Source organism: Melospiza georgiana, chromosome 3 (genome assembly GCF_028018845.1).
Source record: "Melospiza georgiana isolate bMelGeo1 chromosome 3, bMelGeo1.pri, whole genome shotgun sequence".
Lineage (NCBI taxonomy): Eukaryota > Metazoa > Chordata > Aves > Passeriformes > Passerellidae > Melospiza > Melospiza georgiana.
The window spans coordinates 5,917,740-5,941,324 of record NC_080432.1 but is presented as its reverse complement, the minus strand read 5'-3'; the positions used below and the strand labels follow the sequence as shown (position 1 = coordinate 5,941,324).

Below are 23,585 nucleotides of genomic sequence, written 5' to 3'. Positions count from 1 at the left end.
GACCTATATATAGCAGATGCAGTTTGTCCTGTGCATGTATTTAGATTTTAAGAATTTTTTTTGGTGGAGCTGTCATGTAGGGAAGCACAGTTCTGATTATCTATTCAGAACCTTGCTGCATCCCAGTCTTTCTGTTGATCTGAAATGTATGATGTGATTGATGCCGTGTGGCGACAGCACAAGCAGCTGCTTAAAATAGCTGGTCCAAGCTACGTGTCTGAATTCCATGTGTTTACCTCAGGCCTAAGAATTAAATCCTTATCTGATATTTGTCAGTCTTGAAACAGAAAGAGATGGATGTACACCTTATCAGTAGCCTGAGTGAAGATGAGATTTTTCCATGTCTTCCATTCTCAGCACAACCCTGTATTTTTCCAGCCTGTTCTTTCTCTAACTAACAGGAGGAAGAAGAAAAAAAATGTTGCAGAGATCTGCATTTGGTATGAGAATTAGTTTTGTGTAAAAACCAACTACTTTCTAGTGGTATAACTAAAGGGCAGAAGGGATGGTGGAGTCCGAATGAGAACAATAACAAGCACTGGATTTTCAGAGAATTCTTTATAAGGTGAAAATCATGTGAATACAGTGACTTTTTTAGAATTTTATGTGGTTTACATACTGCAAATATGCAGTATAGGATTTCTGGGTAGTCCAGTCTCCTTGAAATATTTAGTACCTGTCTTGCTTTTTCTTTACATTGGCAGTTAATGCCCTCTCTACCTTATTTTGTTATTGAGGACCTTCAGCTACCCTTTATCCACATTCTTGTAGCATAAGGACTGCTGTTAACCCCAGACTCAAAAAACATGAGTTGTGTCAGTATTGTGATACTGATTTTTAAGAGAATTTTAGGTTATTTTTAATGCCTTCTGGCTTTTGACCTAAGTTGCCTAATTTGATTGCATCAACCTGTATGTTGTTTTTTTTCTTTTTTATTTTCTGAGGTTGTATCTTAGGTGTATGTTTGGCAAGGTGAAAGGGAGCATTTGCAATTGGCATTCTTGCACAGAAACTGATCTAAACTGGGGTAAAAACACTGATACTGTGGAGTTTGAGATTAAAATTATGAAAGTGAAAAGCACCATTCCACTTCTTTCTGATGTCTGAGTATCATGCAGCAAGTCACCTTGGTAGTGAAGGTGAACTTCATTTATACACACTTAGAGCATTTACAGGGTATAAGGGAAAATCCTGGCTGGTACAGAGAGAAATGCCAGGTTTTTGTGAATAAGCCAGCCCATGAGTGTGAGCTGAGGGCCATCCGGGTGTGTGTGCTCTGGTTCATGGGTGCCATCTGCTGACTCCTCCCTGCACCACACAGCACTTGCTGTTGGAAGAGGGTAAGATAATATATGCTAAGGAATGGAGTTTTAAATACCCCACCATTGGAATATTAAATACAAAATGCAGTTTTTAATCCTTGCTAGTTTTGTGGAGTTAGGACAACAGTGTTCACCCTAAATGTGTTTTGGTTTCATTTCAGCCATGCAAAATAGTTTTACAGAGGAATTATTATTACTATCAGATTTCTTTTGCAGTGTTTTTTCCAGTGGTGGACCTAGATCTTAATTGCCTGATTGTATTGTGGCTCAGCACCCGAACTCAGCTTCTAGCATTTTATCTTCAACGTTTTTGAAGTCTTTTCTTATTCTATGCATTTATTCCATCTGTGGTATCCTGTATATAGGTAGGGAGTCAGACTGAAATAATTTCTGTGTTGTGCTTGCTTGGAAACCTGCTAAAATAGGTTCTGTTGTCCTTTGTGACCATACCAGCAGCACTACCAGGTAAAGTGGTGGAAATAGATGTTTACACCTGATTTAGTAACAAAGCTGAGAGAAGGGGCAAACTGGAGGAGAACAGTTTAGCTAAATCCTAGAGTAGTTTAGAGCCCACTGATTAAATTGGTTTTAAAGGCAACTTCTCTTTTGTCTTGCTTGTCATAGTTTTCTTTAAAACCTAAAATAGATTAATTGCTTTGAGTCACTCAACTGAATGTTGGTGAGCATCCACTGAGAAGGAATTCAATCCTAATAAATATGGCATATTTAATGCTGTTTTCATGGGCTGCTGTAAATCAAATCTCATTCTGGCAAGGGCTCCATAAGTATAACGTGAGATTCCAGCTAATCCTGTCATGGAGCAGCTTTGCTCTCTGTGCTGTGGGGAGGAGGCATAACCAAATGATTATTGGTCTATTTAGGGCTTGGGACCCAAATTGTGTACAGGTTTATCTTTCTCTCCTGACAAGGACACCATCACAATTCCACCTACTGCAGCTGGATGTTGTTGGGATAAATGCAGTCACAGAGTCCTTATGTTGGGAAAGATCTCTGGGTTCATGGAGTCCAACCATGGGCACCTCTAATCCATGTCCCCAAATGCCACATCTGCCTTCCTTTTGAGCCCTTCCAGAGAAGATGATTTCACCAGTTCCCTGGGCAGCCTGTTCCAATGCCTGGCAACCCTTCCAGTGAAGAAATGTTTCCTAATATCCAATCCAAACCTTTTCTGGAGCAACTTGAGGCCATTTTCATTCATCCTTTTGTTTCTTACCCAGGAGAAGAGACCACCTGAATACAGCACTTGTACAGGGCAAACGTATCCCAAGAATGATTTAAGGCACTTAAGCCTGGCTCTTACAGGGAAACCCTCATAATTTTTTTTTCTTTTTAGTAAAGTAGAGGAGGAGAAGTACTGTTGCATTAAGAAGATTAAAATCTGATCCATGTTTATGCATATTTATTGTCTTATTTGGCAAAACCCTATTGAAGTATAGGATTATTTGAAAGCAAGGTAATGCATAAGATGGATAAAGTTTCATCCTGGTTTAGATGAATGGGATCAGCTGAAATATGTAGTAGTAAATTATTTAAATACATTTACAGTGTTTTTTTGAGCTAAATGAGAAGATTGAGTACTTGTGCTTTTCATAGCACAGCCTTGCTAAGGAGGCTGTTTTTGGCAAAAAATAACTTGATAAAAAGCTCTACTTTTAACTTTGAATCTTCTAATTTAAGAATATATGGCTTGTGCCTTCTCCACTTGACTGCTAAGGGGTGGGGAGAAATCTTTGGTATTCTTATCTTTGTGGGGGAGGTAGAATGTCCTCCAGATATGCAGAGAAATACTTAGCAGAGCTAATTGGTGCCTAATGGGTACAGTCACTGTCTAATATGAAAAGGTAGTTAATGAATGGACTGAAGAGAATGCTTCCTGAAATATTTGAATACATCAGTAGTTTTAAATGCATAAAACATAAGGAAAAGAAGGAAAAAAAATTTCAAGTCCTGTGATGAGGACTGATCTCTTTGATGTGGTTATTGGTTATCTTAACTGAGTTAGGACTGTGATGCCTGTTAGTTCAGCACCTAATATAATGTCCTAGACTCTAGAGGAATAAACACAACCAAAATGAATAATGTAACACTAGAGATGCCAGGAACAGTTTTTTTTAGGTAGATATGACTCATGTCCCTCTAATACCTTAAGTAATCTTGGTGATATCATGTCATTTATGCAACTTGGACTTTTCAATTAGTCCTAAGTCAGAACATTTAATTATGAACTTCCTGCTCTAAGGTAATAAGAAAAAATGCTTCTGCTGTGTGTAGAAAAAAAATAGCATAATATGTTTGCATGAACTGAGTGTGATTATTACTTTTTTCTGTATTTTGAATATATAAGAGCAGATATTAAACCTACCTACCAGATGAATTTATTTTGCTGTTTGTTTTTCTGTGTCGTATGTGCATATGCACATAGTGTGTGTACAACCTTCAGGAAGATAATTCTGATATGGAAGCTCACTGATTTTCTTGGACTAGTAGAACAGCCAGGTAATTTTAAGAACAGCAGTAGGAAGTCTGCTCACCAGATTTCAAACAAATGTGTTACTGGAGCAGTTTAAGCAGCTCAGACTGGGCACGAGAAATTTTTTAGGTAGAGAGACAACTTGTCACTGTAAGAGTTACTGTTTTATTTGCAAAACAGTTTTCTCAAACTGCAATTCAACCCTGTATACGTCTTATTTCTCTTCTCAGTGGTGGAAGATCCTATAGACCAGCTAGGTAAAGGATGGCTTTATATGCTCAGAAGTCATTGTGATGAATTATATTGTAATTGAAAGTTTGGGTAAATGTAGTGAGGTATTTAAAATGTGCTGAAAGTGATATTTAAGTGGCAGTCAAGGAGGAGTTGACAGAGATTTGTCAGACAAAAGAGAGACCCTTCTCTAAGCTCTTGGCAATACAAAGTATATTGTATTATTTGACTTTGAATTTAACTTCTCTCTCTACTTCAGGCTTTTTGAGTCTACAAGTAGCAGATCTCCCTGCATTTCCTTATGTACATTATAATTAAAAATCTGTAATGAGGAGGTCTGAAACCAACACATTCCTTTTTGAGTCTGAGAGTGGTAACATGTCCCTGAGTAGAATGGGAAGTATTTTATTTGGTGCATCTGTGTGTCAGGCTAAGATATGCTTTTTCCTCATTAGGAGTGTTTGTTCCCCAAATTACTATTGCTGTCCTGAGCAGTTAAGTTCCTGCATTGTGTCTTCACAGGATCACAGAGACATGGGTTGGAAGGGATCTCTGGAGGCCATCTGGTCCAGCCTCTACCTCCAAGTTTAGGACTGTTGCCAACTCTAGTTGGGGTCAACTCTGACTTTTTCATCAGCTCTTGAAAACCTCTGTGCAGCTCCACAGCCTCTCTGGGGAGATGACGTCTGTATTATCCTTCAAGTGAATTTTTTTCAGCACATTTGCAATTTGCCTTGTTGCCCAAAGAGTTTAGGAAGATACTGAGCAGCCTGATACTGACCCTTGTGATATTCACCCGTTATTTTTTGTCAAATGGATGTTGAGCACTTGATAATTAGTGTCCCAGCCTGTCAGTTCAGCAAGTTCTCAACTCATTTTAGCAGTCTGCTCATGCAGCCCATACTTCCTCAGCTCACAAACGAGATCATTGGGTCAGCATTTAGATGTTGGTCTTAGTCAAAGCTCTTTAAAGTGCTTAAGAAACAGGTGATATTTGCATAATATCTGAATGCTTAGTATTAGTGTATTATTTCTTCTGTTTGTGGTTTGGTTTTTGTTTTTTGGGGTTTTTTTTTTTTTTTTTGGTTTTTTGGGTTTTTTGTTTTTTTGTTTTTTTTTTTCTTTCTTTTTTTAATGTCTGAGAGTGATTTACAGAGCTCAGTTTGCCTTCTATGAGCTACTGGACCTTGAAACCTGAGCTGCTGAACAGCCAAAGAGATGTTTCTTCCTTGGAAGCAGCTGAGCCCTGGGAAAAGCTTCCAGAGCAGGAAGTAGCCGGGGAGAAGAAAGGAGAAGAGGAAGAGACCTGCAGTGTAACAGTTTTGGTAAGACAGAAGCACAAACTGCAGAGGGACTTCCCAGGGAATCAGAGAACATGTTGAGTTTCCTGCAGTGCAGGAAGCCACTTCCTTGCTGGATGGAAAGCCCCCCACAGGGCAGCCCTTCTATCTCTGAGGATGCAGCAGACAGGGCTAAATTTGCTTCCAGCTGTGTTTCATTTCTATTTTTCTATTTTCTCACTGTGAGGCTTCTGTATTTTAACATGTTAAGATTCCAGTCGTCAGTCCCAGGTAACTGCCTCGTGTGCTGTGTCAGCAGGAGCAGAGCCAGCAGCTGAAGGGTTGATTTATTTTAGTTACTGGTGAAGCAGCATCTGGGATAGCATGTCCTGTGCTGGGCTTCTGTACACAAATAAAAGGTGTAGACAAGCTGGAGAGGGGTTCTGAAGGGGTGCATATAATGAGGACAGCCTGTGTGTGGGGCTGGGCTTGTTCAGCCTAAAGGAGAAGAATAAGACTCTGGAGGGACCTAATTGTCCTCTGCCACCAAGTGAGTGTGGAGAAGAGACAGCCAGACTTTTCTTGCATGTGCACCATGAGAGGAGAGAAGGCAGCAAATGAACCCTGTCAGAATTTCTCACCTCAAAACTTACAAGGAAAAACCAGTTTTCACAATGGGTAAGCACTGAATTGAGCTGCTAAGGGAGGCTGAGGAACCTCCATCCTTGGAAGATTTTCTTGGACTGAACAAGGCCCTGAGCAATCTCATTTGATCTTGCAGCTCTCTGTGCCTTGAGTAGGAGGTTGTACCAGATGACCTCAGAGGTCTCTTCCAAGGTAGATTGTTCTGCTGGCCTATAACACATATGTTTACATGGCAGATAATTGGAGTATCCTGGAAAGTAATGTGGGTTTAGGTACATGTCTGGTTTTTTGTTCTTTGACTTTTGAAGGTCATTCAGCAAAGTCAGTCATTTCTTTGTGCTGTGTTTTTCTTAGGGTTTTGTAAAGCATTTAATCCTTCCATGTGAGGACTGACACCTGCTGAAGAAAACTCATTTCACTGAGTCTGGTGTCAGCCTTTTTCCTATCGGATTGGCAAATGTAGAGTTTCTTTGTGTATAACCTGCCATAGATGGAGTATGGGTGGTTGCAGGCATCTTATAATATGTCCAAATAAAAGCAGAATCCTGCTTTTATTTGGACATATTCCTGGCCCTTCTGTGCATTGTTGTTACTACAAATCAGAAGTTTTCATACTCAGTGTTCTTTCCTGCATGACTGGGGAGAAGTGGAAATTAGATCAGCATTCTGACACCAAGCTTATCTTTCTTGCATTGATTACATTTAATTTTTTTCCACACAGTGGCCAAATACCCTGTGCTGAAGTTCTTACTTCCTGACAACCTCTGCTAAAGGAAGCTGTCTCTGGGCTGAGATCTTGCCAGAGTGGGTTTGTTGTATTTGTGTGTGGATGTGGTATTTCAGAATACTTTTTAACCTAATTTGTGTTCTCTGGAGTGAGCATGCCTGGAATGCCTCTTCCACTTCAGTTTTGTTCCAAGAAATCCAATTTGCACACTCAGCCTGAGCAGTGGTGTGGAACAAAGTGTGATAGGTGAGGGTTGTCAGGAGGTTTGCTTCAAAAGCACAATCCTGGTCTGAACTAAATGCAAATATAGTTGCACCTATAAAATACTGTTGTGTGTGTGAAATGTATGGTAGTTGAGATTTTTCTTACCTGATTATGGAGACTTAGAATTTATTCCTGGGGCTATATATTGCATGAGCCTTAGTGATGTAAACTCTCTCAAACATTTTAAAAGAAAAATACATTTTTGATAATGAGTGACTACCACGTTACCATGGATTGTATTCTGATCTTTACAAGTCTGTGTTGTGAAGCTACTGAACAGCCATCTGTGGTTGTACCAGGGTGTGCTTAGCTGGAGAGGGACAATGAAGAGCAGAGGAAACAGAGGGGCAAATAATGGAAAAAATGTTAAATGTAGGGTTTGTTTCATTCCTTAAATTATAGTGTGAAATGTTAAATATGTGGCAAGTCATGCCTGATGAACCTGATGATAGTCTGTGCTGAAGTGATGACCTCAATGGATGAGGGCAAAGCAGTAGATACTCTCTATCCTGATTTTAGGTCTTTTGGCACTGCCCCTGTACCATCCCCATGCACAAACTACTGAAGTAGGTACTGGATGAGTACACAGGAGGTGTAGTGGGTCTAGTGCTGGCCAAATGCCAGTGCACCCACTAGAATTATTTACTCCTTTTCTGCTGCAAGATAAGGATTAGGAGGAGAGCAAAGCAGGCTCAAAACTTTAAAGGGTATAAAGAAAACTTTATTAACAGAACTAAAAGAAAAATAATAAGAAATCAGAATAAACTGTCAGAATACTTCTCCTCCCCCCAGCGCCTCTTCCTTTCTTCTCTGATAACATAAAGAGACAAAATTTGGTATTTTCAGTCAGTTTACCACTTCTAAAATAATTTTTCTGAAGTTCACTTAGGGAGAGGAGTCTCCCTTGCCATGCCATGGAGTCTCTTTTCCACAAGAACCAGTTCTCTCGTGGTTTAAATTTTCACAAATAGCAACCACCTGGAAATCTGCAATCATGATGTCTCTCCCATGCTTTGGTATCTTCCCACAGCTATCACTATGGGTCATTTCAGCTTATTGGGGTGCAGTTTTACAGATGAACTGCTCTAGTATAGAAACAAAAGTCCTCTTCTTTTTTCTCTGGGAACAGAGGTTTTCTTCTTTTATCCCTGGGGCAAGGTTTCTCATCTCTCTCAGTTCAAGCTTCTCATTGGATCACAGCTACTTCAGCACCTGCTTGCTTCATCACTGGTACCTCTGCTCATGGCTGTGGTTAGAACACTACAGCCCCCCAGTGCATTCCGTGAGTTACAGGGAAAAAATATCTGATGGATCAATTCTGTCCTCACCATAGCCTTACAAGGGAATCTCAGCCCAAGACTGAGGCATCTCCTCATTCGTCTCCCATCTGGGATTTGACTCCTTCACTGACCTTGGTGCCTCCATGTTGTTTTCTTTATGTGTCTTCACCCTTTCCATTTCTCCCACTCGAGAGAAAGGCAGGAAGCAAGAGAGTTTTTCCTGGGGTTTGTTTGTCTTTAAATGTGATTCCACAAAGGGGTATTCAGCTCTCTTAAGTGGTTGAACAGGGTGTCAAGTTTCAAAACTTGCCAGCTGATTGGTTCTGTCAGGTTCAAAGGAAGCTGCCAAGGTCCTTACATGGAACCACTTCTGTAATTTTTTTTCCTTAACTGAAAACTAAACTACATTAAACCACAACAGGACGATTGAAAAGCGGCTTAGCTGCTGAGATAAAAGGGTTGAGATCAGCAGCGCAAAGTCCAGCTGGAGGTCAGACATTGGTGGTGCATCCCTAGGATTGCTGCTAGGGCCAGTGCTGAGTGTAAGCATCTCCTGTAGAAGGGTGAATATGCTGAATCCACACTCTTTTCAGTGGTGTTCAGTGAAAAGAAATACACTGGATACAAACTGAAAAAAAGGAAAATTAATTTAAACATTAGAAAAAATTACAATAAAGCTTTATTTTTTATGGTAAGATGATCAAGTGTTAGCACAGTTTGCCTCGATAGACTGTGAACTCAGTCTTTGGAAATATTCAAATCCTGACTGGGCATGACCCTGAGCAACCTGCTCGGGTTTGACCCTGCACAGAGCAGGGTGTTGGACTAAATGATCTCCAGACTTGCCCTTCAGCTGCAGCTATTCCCTGATTCTTACTCATCTTCCTTCCCTAATAAAAAAGTCACAGCTTCATGCAACACATTTCTATAAAAGCTCTTTATAAAGCAGAATTTTCTGGTACATTCATGGTACATTCAGGACTGTTGATGTGCTGGTATCAGACTACTCCTGGTTCCTATTTGACCTCACATTGAAGACCACTTAACTTAAAATGATCAATTGCTCGTACTGATTTAGCACTCTTTAGAATAATTTCATCACAGACTTTATTACACAAATTTGGGCACTTTCTTGACTGACACTTGTTGAAGTTTTTACCCAAATTAAAATCAAACTTGGTGGAAGTAAAATACCTTCTAGCATGTTCTTAGTTTAGGTTATAACAAGCTCCTGTTGGATCTGGGTTTGAGACTGCATTCCCAGTTTAATGGTAGACATAACCCAGTTTGTGCTTCACTGGCTCTTTTGGTAGGAATCTTCTTTGAGTTGTCCTGGATCATTGCTTTTTTTTTGCTGACTTGAGTCATCAGTATAAAAAGCTGGAGTTGATTCAGCTTCCCATTTCTTACCTGGCTGCTTACATCCAGTTGGCCTGGTTTAGTGTTCATTTACGTGTGCTTTGCTGGCAGTGTAAGGACTTGAATGACTTCAACCAAACACTTGTTCCTTTTCTGATGCCTTTTTTGTTCTTTTATGCTGAGTGTGTCGCAAACACCTCTGCTGTGGTTCCAGGTGGCAGGCCCAAACAATCAATCAAACTTTATCTGTACTCAGCAAACTTCAAGAACTGTTCTTTCCCTGATTCTGTGGCTGCAGGAATGTGTTTGACCAGCAGAGCCTCTGAGCTAAGCTGACCATGCACTTGGGTATCACGACTCCCACGCTTTCTCCCAGGCTATTTCATTATTCAGCATTGCTGTTAAGCATATTCCCTGTGAATCATTGTGCCCATGATTCTGATGTATTGGAAGATGTAAAATGGTGTGAGATAGGAATGTGCTCAGGGTTCTTTTTTCCCTTCTCCAACGCAATCGCTCTTACGCATTCATGCTGCTGTTTTACATTTCCGTTTCAAATTTATCGCCTTCTTTGCTCTGCATTTATTCCCTCCCACACTTAAAAATCCTTCAAATCACTCCTCTCTTTTTCTTTCCCACAGCAGTGCCAATCATCCTGTCCTGTTAACATTCCCACAGACATCTTGGAGCTTGTTCTTCAATCACAGGAGTTATTCACTTCCTATGCCACAGTCATCTTTCCTCTCTCACTCTCCTTACATTGTGCTGAAGTGTGGTGAAGTGACATAATCACTTCTCTTTCTTTACCTGGAAGTGTTCTCCTCCTGAAACCTGGGAAAGCAATGGGTTTTTCCAAATGCAAATCATGTTATCCTATGTGGGTTGTTGGTCCTGGTCAGTTTTTGGTCCAAGTCTTGATCTTTCATGCTTTGAAGACTTAGAGCCATTGGTGGATTTGTGAGTGCTGACCTGTTCATGAGTTGTCAAGGGTCATGCGTGGGTTGTCATGAACGTGACAGATTAAATTGCTGCTAAAAATACAATTCAATAGGAGATATTCACAACCATCCCATGGATTGGTACTTCTGCTGTTGGCACTGAAGGGAGTGTTCTCTTCTGCACTTTGTTCTGCACCAATCCTGCATTCTCTGCATTAGCAATTTTCTGTTTGAAATTATTTATTATACGTGATCCCCCCTTCATTTATCTGAGATAAACCATACTAGACAAAAATCTATTAAAAATTCTCTTCAAAAAGGGTCCAACTTTAAACTTCTGCTGCTTTATTTTAGCATGTGGGTGTATGGATTGCAATGATCTCTTTCAAACACCTTCCAAACATCTGTTGAATTAATGCAGGCTTGTGCTCACCTACCACATTTCTGCCTGTATTTAAGAAAGCTGTGTTTATGTTTGTCCAGTTGTGGGGTTTTATGAGTTGGTGACAACCCCAGGTTGAAATTTAGGGTTGTCCTAACCCCCTGCTTTTGATTTGAGATGAAAGTTTCAGATGCTTATTATTAGAATTTGTAAACAATGCACTAAAGCAAGAAAGCACCCAAATAGCGAGATCCCAAAATTATTTAAGAGACAAGGTTAAATGGTTAGAAAACTTTATTCTGCAAAAACAGGATGTAGAGAGAACACAGGAGTCTCTTTTTCTAGTTCAGCCACTTTGAGTGGCTTTCCAGATTGCAGCAGATTCCGTACATTGATAAATGGAGGTCTGAGATAGTGGAAAGAAAGAAGCTTGGGTTTGCTTCTCTGTTATCTGCCATTTTGAAGACTAAAATCTCTGTCTGGGATCTGTTTGTTCTTTTCCTTTGAATTTAAAACTGCATGGACTTCAGGCCACTTTTATTTATGTAAGTTCTGCAGTGTTCTGTTACTTAACAAATTCTTGTTGTAAATACCAGTGACTTTGGCTTCCCATTCACCAAAGGAAGTAATACTTCAATTCCAGACAAAGCAAATTCTGTACAACTGAATTCTCCATCATTAGTACACATAAAGAATTATGGACAGAAAATTATTGCATATTAAAAAAATATTCTATTATTGCTGCATGCAGCTGTCCTGTGGATTATACAATCACTCTTTGAGAATGACTTTTAAACAATAGAAAAAATACCTTTGTGTTCTTTTTCTGCCTTTTAAAATTTTGCTTTGAAAAAATGTTCCTTTCATCACCTTTTTCTCCAGAAGTACTGCTAAAATATTTCTTAACCTGTAATTCTGCCTACATTTTAGGAACTGCTGTTGGTTTTGAGCATTAAGCTTGCATAAATGTTTTACTTCAGAAATTTGTATAGTAGTAAATAATCCAGCAAAAATAATTATTTTGTGTTTATCCTGATAAATGGAAGAATTTAATTGGCAAATTGAAATACAGCAGTTGTAACTGGGGAATGGCTCAAAGACATTAGAGGAAAAGTCAAAGATGTGGGCCATTAAAATTTAACTAATTTTTTTCTAGACTTAAATTGATGTTTAAAAAAATCCTAGCAGTGCCTTGAAGAGTCTCTGTGGCATGATTTTGTATTGGTAACTACTCTGTCTTCCAGAAAAGCTTTTGTAATCTGTACTTTCAAAATGCCCCATTCCTGGAAATAGCCAAGGTCAGATTCGACAGATTGCTCATTGCAGGGGGGTTGGAGAAGATGACCTTTAAAGGTCCCTCCTGTGATATTTAGTAGCTTTTGAGCATTTATTTTACAGCTTTGTAACTAACTCTGCATGTAAGTGGATGTTAATATAGAAACCTGTCTGTCTGTCATCCCCCTTTGCTTTACAGAAACAAGGCAGCAGGTTGGGGCTGGCTTTAGGGATGCCCGGATATGTGTCTTTATCAGTGAGTGTGGTTTCAGTCCCTGTGGGTTTGTGTTGCTGCCAGGGTGGGCTCAGTGTGAGCCCCTGTGGCTGCACAGTGCCCCTGCTCTGTGACCACTGCACTCCCTTGGCTCGTAGCCTTGGCAGGCTGATGGGAGGCTTCTGGTGCTGAGCAAGGGGCTTTTTGTGTGCAAATTTCATATATTATGTCCATCACTGCAGTGAATGTCATGCCTTGAAGGCAACTTAGTACAGTCTAACACAGCAGACTGCCCTGAGACAATCTGAAACTTGCTATGTGAATTGTTTTATTGGGAAATTGGGTTCTTTTAAAAATCTGATCACTGTATATGGCCTGGTCCCTGTCCCTTCAGAAATTTGGCTGCCTTGTGTATGTATGTAAAATACTTTGTAAATGGCAACCAGACATTGCCATCACATTTTAAGATTTATAAGGACATTGACATAACAGAAATCAGTAGCTCTTTCAGTTGCTCTGTCCAAAAGATAAGGCACTATTTTCTTTGTTTAAGTTGTAATTCAGTTGCCTTCAAGGAATGTCTCTTGGTTCATGGCTGTCTGCAGTTGGCTCCTTGTGTCCCAGAAACACAAACGTGCTTGAGACACACTCAGATTTGTTCCTAATCTAAATTCCTGCTTCAGCTGCAGGGCTTATCCTTGCCATGGGAAGGGGTTGCTATCACTGGATATCATCCAATGTTAGAACTCTCTTTAGCATGCTTTAATGCTAATTTAAAGAGTTGTGACCTTCCTGTGTTACACACATTTTGGAGAATGAATTTCGTGTTGTTTGACTTGATGAAATCATGGAGTGAAACAAAGCAGTTCCAAGTGTTCCTTTGAGGGAGCAGGTGGTACAGCCAAGGTGCCTCTTGCTGTGTGTTGTAAAATCTGAGCCTAAATTTATCTCTGTGGCCTGAGAAAATTGTAATATAGTTGGTGGGATCTCCAGTGAGCTGAAGTAGGATTTTGCTTGTCCATCTGAAGTTGAAGGATGAATATGAAGTTCTGACTGTAAAATCTCAGTTTATGACTAAAATGCATAGATACTACCTTAGAAATTCATAATAAATTACAAATTAATACTTGAATCTTTTTTGTCTTTTCAACAATGAAGAAGCAATCAACTCTCTATAGTAAGCTCTGCTTGCTGCAAGGAAAAAGAAAGTGTTCAAACAAATTCGTATTTTGTGGTAAACATTAGTATGGAACACCTCACATCAAAGAGCACAAGGTGGAGAGGACTGGAGTTTTTTAGTCAGATACTTTTTCCCCCTTAACTGAGATACTCTGCACTGTATAAAAATGAGGCTATTGAATTAACTCTTTCATGGTTGAAATTTTTGAGTGCTTTAGTGCTTCATTGTCCATTCATTGTCCATAGCTTATTTGCATTGTTCTAATTTAATTGAATGAAGAGAAAATTAAGTGGTCCATAGCTAGGTGATAAGCTTTTAATTGGAGTTGTATCCATAATTCTGTGAATTTATTCATGTGACCAAAATGGAATAATACTATGAAATTGTGTTAATAGAGTGCAAAAATAATTAGCAAATGTAAGATAAATCACCAATAAATATTCTCAGGTAATTTAATGAGCTTACTTGTGAAGAAGTACAAACAACTAAATATGCATTACTTGGTGCTGAGGTGAAGGCAGCTGTGATAAGGTTGTGAGCAAAAGTCAGAGCAGGATAACTGGGCACAAGTGGTCATGAATAGGAATGCAGAACTGAGTAGGAGGTAAAGTGACTGTGTACTAACAGATAATCTGAACTACCATTTATGTTGAAGACTTCCCTCATTTGGATGTTTAAATCTGTGTTGGACAATGTGATAGATGGACTGGGCTGCAGAGTACAGCTCCCAGCAGATTATCAGGTCTGCATCTGTGTATCTGGACATGCACAAGTCAAAGGCAGTTGCTGTGGGACTAAAGTTATGACTTCATAAAAGTTTTACTTTACAGTTTCTGAGTTCCAGTGATTATATGGGGCTTTGACCTTTGCATTTGGAATGTTTTAATACAGTTAAAAAAAAACCCAACAGATTGAACAGGTCCATTAGGCTCTAGAAAGTATTGATTGATGAAGCGTGGCTGGGAGTGGAGGCAACTAAAAGATCTTAAACATGATCAACAGTACCAGCACAGATGTGGGACTGTTGCATGCTGCTGGGTCTCAAAGCCAAGCTTAGAGTATTCCTGAAAGACCTGGAGTAACTGCAGGTGTGGTTTAGGAATCAGTGCTAGGTCCCAAATGTGTGCAGCCACTTAATGTGAAATCTGCAGATAATTAACCAGCATATTCCTAAAGTTCAACAAGTTCATAAGCTGGGTTTGCATAGGTGTGAAGTGACCAGAAGATTATAAGAAGCTATGGAAGAATAAAAAACTAGAGGATGAGAAAGTCTTGTTTCTAAGAAAACAAGAAACTTCACAGAACTTCACAGAAGCAGTTATTTCTGATTTCTCTGGTTTTGATAGGGGCTTCTGATTAAAACTGAAGTACTTCAAGTAAAATGAACAAAACCCCCCCAAAAACAACCAAACAACCTACAAATAAACCCTACTCTAAGGTAACAGCTGAAGTTGCTGTAGGTTAGTTGGAGCCAATATTTATGTTCTCCCCCTTCTGCCTTTGGCTTTCCTAAACCTTTTATCCTTTTCTACTTTCCTATCAAAAGTAGAAGGAGTTGGAATTTTTGTATGGAAATGTTCTGCTGCTGGAAGATGCTTTGGTTTGGGGAGTATCATGCATCTGGGTTTCTTGTTTGAAGCTCCATGTTTCAGAAGGAAGCTGTCTGTTTAAATATAGATCAGTTGCTTTGAAATAAGATCAATTTTCTGTCACTCACTTGTACTTTAATGTATTTGATATTTAATTATTGTCAATTTAATATTGACAATGCAGTGTCAAGCTCTTTTATATTAGAGAGTGGACCAACATTCTAGAATAACTAAATGGTTTGGAACTGTTTTAAATATCTTCTGAAACCACACTGATATATATATATGAAATACCTGTATAGGAACTAGTTCTGCTTCAATTTTTAAATTGTTTTATTTTGTTGATATCTCTTTAGAGCTGTATCACACAAAAATATGGAGATACTGAGTAAACTGAGAGTTCAAAACATAGGAACAGAACTGATTCTGGTCCTTTTCTGGGCTGGGTCAATGGAAGACTGTTTCCTGAGTTCTAGTTAGGAAAATAAGTTTGGGTTTTAGGGAGGGGAAGAGGGGGAAACTAAATCTGATCTGTCTTCAAATAAGATACAGGCTCTGAAATGGCCCATCGTGGTCTCTTTCTTCTGTTTGTGAAATCAATGAAATCAGTCTTGTAAGGAGAAACTAGGATAAATCTATTTTATAAATACATTACAAGTGCACTAATATCTTAGAATTACTCAGGTTTCTTTCTTTTTTTCTTATTCACTTTAGAGCCACTGGAATCTTTATACCTGACATTTAGGTCTCATTGTATCTAATCTCCATCTGTCTTTCGAACATAAATAAAACAATAATAGCAGAGGATTTATGGAAATAGAAAATAGAGTCACTTGTAATGAAGACAAGAAGCACTATTTGTATATGGCAAATTTTAAGTATCAACACCTTGTTTTTGTCTGCAGTTTAATCTGTGGATTACTAGAAGAGACTATTTGTTTTAAAGTGTTGCAGTAAAATAAATCCCACCCTATAATATCAGGATAAAATAGCAATTACGTAAGAAATCTATTATTCATTGCTTCATCATTTGCTGTCTGACTGCATGCTGTTTGACAGTGGGCTTTTTTCTCTCTCTCCTTTTTTTCCCCCCTTTGAACTGGGCTGCTTTTGCTGGCTTGGCAGTAAAGGCTGTTTTCTCTCAGCACTGCCATTAAATCTCTCACCTGCGTGTCCTGTGCAGAGCTGCAGTTGAGAGATAAGGTTGGTCTCTCTCACAGCAGTGAGCATTGGTATTCCAGGCTCTTCTTTCAAGGGCATTTTGCTGTGATGAAGCGTCTGAAATGACAAGGAAAACATACAGGCATGTTAAATACCCTTGCTACTCTGAGACAAGTAAAGGTAAATGGAAATTATTTTAAAATACATTTTGAAGTTGTTAACAGAGCTTGTGGATAACAGCAAATCACAGTTTTAGGCAGGAGCATTACAGACCAATTCCAACTGGCATCATCCATTAAATAACAAATAGTATTGGAGAGTCCTTGTCCTGCCCAGATTACACTTAAAATCTAAATAAAACACAAAGCTCTGAGCCATTCTGAATGTGTGTTCCTGCATGCTCTTCACCCAAGGTCACAAAGGTAGTTCTTGTGAAGAATTGAATCCATTTCTTCAGTGTGTTATTCCTGTGACAGCCCCTGAGCACCTCCATCTTCCCACTGGGAACTGGGGGAGATACTTGGGATTTCAGTTTCCTGCAGCTGTCAGAGCACTGGCCTGGCATCCTCTGTGTGTGAATCTTGTACAGAATCCTTATGGGACCTGAGTTTAATTCTGTTTTCAAGTACTGCAAGAATAAACATATGTAAGAACTTCACCTGTTTTGTAGTCTTCAGTCATTATAACTTTTATAAAATTAAAGACAGAATAAAAATCTGTTTTACATGTGCTCATTAATATTGGGTGCATTAATAGAGCAGGTATCACCATTCCTATCTTGCTGTTGGAGAAACTGAGGAACAGTGATAACTTTATGTGTAGGATTCAGTTATAGATTAGCACTTAAAATACAGCATCACTTTATACATCTGTACATATGTGCTAGATGCTTATGTTTCTGTTGTAGTTGCTGGAAATCTCATTAGCAGTCAGAGGCTGGAGAGAAATTCAGTCCATCCTAAACTACACAGCAAGTGATTGATCAGCAAAATCCCACTCTAATAGTCCGTGGAGTACGTTGAACAGGCAGTGTGTTGAACAGTTGCCCAAATAATAAGTGCCAATTTAAATAACTTAAAGAATCTCTTGGGGCCTCTGGCTGATGGTTCAGAGGAGGGTGATTTCCAGAGGTCCTGGATCATGTCTGTCAAGCCTGTATGTGTGTCTTGGATACACTTAGGTATCTCCCATTGCATTAGCTATCCATGCTGGAGCAATGAAATTAATTCCCAAATCTGTTGCTTATACTGGCAATGTGTGTACCAGCATGTGGGGATCTATGTTTAGTTCTCTTAATTTGAAACCTGTGCAATTTATCAATGATCTTGTGTAGCTAGGCTGCAAATAAATTCAGCTTACACTGCAGAGTTATGATCATCTTCTGTTGCCAGGGATTCATGTGTGTGTTATGTATTCTGTAGGTGGTCATGGGTTCACCAGATGAATCAAGGATGTCTTGACTCCTGAACTGCAGCAGTTTATTTTACCAGAGAGAGAGAGGATTGCAATTTGGGACCATAACAGTTGTTTTCCTGTGTGGATCTGGCACAGAAAAGGATTTGTAACCGTTCTGAGTTGACAGAAGACACACGCACAGATTTCCACCCCCTCACACCTCCCTGAATTTACTTGGAAGCGAAGGACTATGAATGGTACAGCCACGTTAAAATAATTGAGCAGCTCTGACTCACAGTTGCAGCTTGTGTGGAGCTAAATGAGACAGCAGAGTGATGCTGCCTGACTGACACACTTGTTTATGCAGTCACTGAAGTGTTCTCCCACCGTGTGCAGGCCTTTGAGTTGTTTGGTATTATCTTTATTAAAGAGGGAGAAATCCTTCATAATGCTGATGATTTGTTTTATTTTCTTGGATGCCCTCAGATCCCGAGACCTAGAAACATGACTGACAGAAAATTATTGCCTACAGAAAAGCAAAATATCACTTAAAATGCAGAAAAGCTGCCTTTCATGAAGCAAAGCCAGCCAAGGCATTTTCTAAAATCAAAAGTCTCTGCATGTAAGAGGAACTTACTGATTTAGGATTATTCTAAATTGAACTTTTATTTGTCTGGTCAAGATTCTGTGTCTTTAAAAATGTTCATAGGAATGATTATTTATTATGAGAAGAGAAGTGGTGAATTGGAGTCCTTTTTTTTGCCACAATTGATGCCAGTTTAAGATTTGTAGAAACTTTAGCTTGGGGGTCAGACTCATTGTGGGAAAATCAGTGGGTTTGTAGCTGTTGGATCATTCAGTGTTCCTTATTCACTGCAAATGACAGCTAAATATTCTCTTTAAAATATACACTTCCAAGCAGTTTGATAGCTATTCAGTCTGCTGGTGTGTTCGTCTGGCTGGATTTGTCTGGTGCTTCCATTGTTTTGGAGGTAATTGACCTTAGCACAAGCCAATGCTCACTGCATTTAAAAAAAAATAAATTCTTTCTATGGGTGAGCTGAACCCTGCCCAGTCTTCAGTGTTCTGTTTTCTTTATGTCCTTGTGAAACACCTCTTTGAAGGAGCTAACTTTCCCCCTGAAGAATGTTTGTGGTTGGCCTTTTTATCTTCTGCTGTAGACAAAGAAATTGGAAGAACCGTCTTCTTTTTCTGGATTTTTTTTTCCAGGGCCGTCTTACATTTCTAAATGTTTATGTGGTTTTGAAACTATTTATAATTTATATTCCCGTTAACAATGAGATTATATTTGTAAAAGTATGTTCCTACTGACAGGTAGGAGCATGGTTTAAATGCTGTTTACTTGTGTAGTAGGCTGAATGAGATCGATAGAGATGCACATCATTAAAAGCACTTCAATCAGCCATAATGTGAATCCATTCCCAGTGTTCCATTCAGCCCTCAATGGGTCATTGATGGAGGCCTCCTTTTTATTTTTCTGGATTTGTACATTGACCTAGAAAGGTTTGCACCTGCAAGCAGAGCTGCTGCAGAAATAACCCCTCTAGTACCAGTGATAACAAGCACAAGCTTCAGCGTAGAGCAGAACAGTCAGGATCTGAATTTGGCTGCTGGGTTTGGTAACCACGTGGCTGATGTTACTGTGAGGTCCAGAGCCAGTGAAGTTGCCCTAAGGCGAAATCAGTTGTAGTTTGCTTGCAAAAGGAGGGTCAAGATTTTGCAGTAGTTATTTTAATCACTTGAGAGTTGAGCTTGAAAATCTTTAATCTGTGGTGCTGCTCATGTGTGTTAAGCTGAGGCACAGCTGGAACTACAGGAGGAAAACAACTCCTCACACAAGAGTAAAGGCTGTGCTGTTCCAGGAGCTGTCCAGATCCAGAATGGAAGATTCCTGGCTGGAATGGCATGGCTTTTATTTTCCTTCTGGTTGAGGAAATGAAAATATAAAAGCTGATGAAAATATGAGACCTGATCTTTAAGTGTTAATCATCAGAGTCTAGTGATGCTATGGGGTTACTGTGGTGCTTGTGAAGGAACAATGGAATATTGCTCTGAGTTCTAGAACCTGTCTGATGTCTATCTGTGTAACTGTGAAAATTTGGTATTTCCATGCTCAGCCTGATTGTACAAATGAGCCTCAGCTGCTCCCAAATTCAGCCCCCTGAGATATTCACAGTAGTGAGTAGTGCCCCTTGAATTCCATGCAAAACTGTTGCTATGGACAAACATTAAAACAAACTAAGAAGCTTTGAGTAACTGTTCAAAACTCTCCACTTTCTGTTCTCAGAATTTATGGTCATGGTCTTAAACCCCATATAAAATTGGTGAGGGATGGCAGTAGAGTTACATACTGGTACCAGTTTGTGATCCAGAGAACCTTCTGTACAATGCTGAAGTGCAAGTCTATCTATATCAATTTCTGTTTACTAAATATAATATTTTAAATATTCATGAAACATGGCTTCATTTTTTCTTGGGAGTATGGAGAACTGCAATTAACAAGACCATCTAGAGACAGAGTTAAGAAATTTTTTGAAAGAAATTGAAATACTTTTTTCTTTATTTTGGATGAAAAGCAAGTCTCCTGAACTGGAGAAATAAGTCAATATTAACCAATTTTAAAGTATTCAATAATAAATTTTTCATTAACATTAGGTGAGACTACAAGGAATTGTGGAGTGCCCTGAAAAAAAACCATTCACACAGTAATATGTCTTGATTTCAAATGAGAAATGAGCAGGAGCAAATAGAATATGACATATATTCAAAGATATTAGCTGGGGTACTCAAAAGCTTTATAGAGTTCTTCTGTTAGGTAATCTTTGTTTTCAAGAGGCAAAACCAACTAGGTTATCTTTGTAAAGAGCTCACTAAAATACCCTAGTGGGCTAGAGTGATTTTTAAGGGGAAAAATTAGGTTATACTTTGGAATAGGCAAGAAAAAGCAAGAAATGAAAGAAATTGTGATCTCAGTAAGGTTGCCATATTCAGATGAAGTGGAAAAATTGCAGTGATTCTCTTTTGAAAGGAGATTAACAGTGGATGTGCAGGAATAATCATGAAGTGGAACAGATCAGTTTGCACATCAGGTGCCAGTTTTCATAAGAACACTCAGGCTATTGAAATTGATAGGTGGAAGTTTTTAAAGAAGAAAGGAAGAAAATAATTGCAGAACTATCCAGTGTAGCTCTATAATGTAAGATAATTTTTCCATCTCTGCCGTGGAACCACACTCAGGCCAGGCATCACCCTCACTCTGGATGCCTTTATGGACCTCAGAGACCATCATCATCTGGTTCTTGATCTTTTCCTTTCCCAAATGCTTGTTTTGTTTTCATCCTGTTGGTCCATCACTGTTATAACTTTCATAAGACTCAGACACATGACTCATCTTTGCTTTCAATGTTTCCTTCCAGCTCTTTGGTAGCACTTACTGGCTTCTCGCTTTTCTGATGCTCTGATTTTTCCCTTGCTGTCTGCCTGCAACTTCAATCAGGCCTTCATGGCTTTTTTTCTCTTTTAGCACATACATATTATATTCAGATATACAAATAAAAGGTCCTATAAACACTCCCATAAATATTAACTTCAAAATATTTCTAAAAAGTGGTTTCCCGTGGTTTATGAAAAATCTTGACAGTGATAAGTGACCAGTGCACAAAGGAATTGATAATTGTGACAAACAATATTGATTCATTTTCTGCCTTCTGCTGCCCTATCCATTTCTGTTGGTCTCTATAGTCTGGGTTTGTAAAATATTTAGTGCTGGGATAGGATTTTGTCCTGGCTGTGGATCTTAGTTTGTGATTACTGCTGGGGAGGTTGCTATAAATGCAAGTAGAAAAGTGGGAAAATTATTTAATAGAACTTGAAAAAGAATACTCTGGTAAGAGATACTGGCTTATCTGTCTCAGCATCTAATGTCACTGCCCTGTCACAGTAAAGAATTTCCTCCTAACACCTAATGTTAGTATAATTAGGAGTTTATCTGTGGGTGAAGTGGAAGTAAGCAGAGCAGTCTCTTACACTGAGCCATAAGCAGCTCCTAGGTTCATACCAGTAGTTAAATATTTAATTCTCCTTATTAATCTGACGTATCCATAAATGCCAATTCTAGGCCTACAACAATTAATAGTAATTTATGTCTCATGAGAATGAAATGGTAGAGGAAAAATAATGGTGCCAGTCTGGGATAAAGATCATTTTAGAAGTCCCAGACATGTAGATATTTTATTTCTGTCATTAAAAAAATGATAAAACTTGCAAAGAATAAACTGATCACTGAGTCAGCAGGTGTAAAGCATTTTCACTTCTACTTGTTTCTTTTGTTGAATTCTGTTCTATTTGTGAAGGGTTAACCCTTAGGATGGATGGTGTAAAGTTTGCCCAGTGTGAAGTCCTAATTTCAAGGAAATTTTCATGTTCTGTTCTTTGAAAGGGTATTGACTTCCAAATCACACACAGACATGCCTCTGATCTTCCTGGGGATGAGTCACAGTGCAACGTGGATGCAAAGCACTGGCATCAAATTTGCAGTGTGTTGATCGCTGCTGGTGACAGGACAAGATGTTCTCTAATCCCGTGTGTGGGGTTGTAGAGTGTGCTTTATTAAAAAAGAGGACTTTGAGCTATTAAAACCAGAGGGCTGAGATTTTGTTGATTTGAGGGTTTTTTTATTAGTGCTCTGCCGTAGATTTTCAAGTACAGTGAAGTCAAATGTTACCTTGAGATTAGTGGCTTTAAATGCTGGGTTAATTTACACACAGAGCGGAGCTTTCAGTGTCAGGCGATCTCTTTTATTTTTTTATTTTTTTGCCACCATAAGCACTCAGCTGAAACAACAGCTATGACTCAGTTGACAGTGAACGCTGCTTGAATTGATTTAGTCCGAGTTCAGATTTAGCACATAATCATGTTCAATTTGATCCACTGTGCTGCCTAGAGATAAAAGGGTTGAAAAAATAGATTTAGCTTATGTCAGTCTTTGTGGTGATGTCATTGCCATGAGAGATGGAATAGCGCTGTTACTATGCTGTGCCTGCTCAGTTGGTGGGTGTACGGGGGACAGGCAACCAGCAACTCACTTTAAGTGCACAGAGCTCGTGTTGGAGGCTTGCAGGCATTGCCAGCGCTGAAACTGAATCTTGGACTGTTCAATTGCAGTACTGAAGATTTTTTTTAATTCTTTTGTTGTTTTCTTGCATCGTTTGTGACTCTGAGCTTGCCTAACTCAGTGTACAAAGGCGGGGGATGCCAGCGCGTAGCATGGACTGTGATGTTTCCACTCTGGTTGCCTGTGGGGTTGATGTGGAGGTTTTTGCCAGCCAAGAGGTTAAGGTATGCGCCTGCAGTCCTTTTGTTGCTTCTTAGAAAAGCCTTTGGGAGCAATAAGCATTTGTATGTAGCAATTGACAATAAGGGGGCAGATGAGATTCTGCTGCGGTGGTAAAAGAAACGCAGTTTAAAAAATCTGTTAATTAAGGGAGAGAAATATGGGAAAGGAAATGTGTCTGCTTTTTACTGTGTTTTGATAAGCTGAAAGAATAGCCTGGTGTTTACTCTTTAATGATGTAAGAAATGGGTTATATAACTGACATCTGTGCATATGCATGTTTCATATTCATATAAAAATCTTTCATTGATAATTTTGTCAAGTTATTTTTAGTCCAGTGTCACTTTTTAGATCAGCCTTGCCATAAATGTTATTTATTGTTGTTGATAACCTTCAGATATCTTTACTCAGTTGAACAGTAGCTGTTTCTTTCCTTCACATTCAAATCAAGTATGCAAACATAAATTTTTTGTGAAGGGCTAAAAGTTTGTAGTAAGTA

At 39.1% G+C, this 23,585-nt stretch overlaps 1 protein-coding gene across 2 annotated transcripts in view; it reads left to right on the top strand.

Annotated features, from left to right (window-relative positions):
* Positions 1-23,585, top strand: part of RCAN2 (regulator of calcineurin 2) — an 85,664-nt gene that overhangs the window by 19,324 nt on the left and 42,755 nt on the right. Inside the window, exon 1 of one of the 2 annotated variants that reach the window (XM_058020138.1) lies at positions 22,793-23,091. The exons of the other annotated variant lie outside the window; for it this stretch is intronic. Coding sequence (XP_057876121.1) covers positions 23,005-23,091 — 87 coding nt within the window. The 5' untranslated portion in view covers positions 22,793-23,004. Of the gene's footprint in view, positions 1-22,792; positions 23,092-23,585 lie in introns of those variants that run through there. 2 annotated transcript variants of the gene reach the window in all.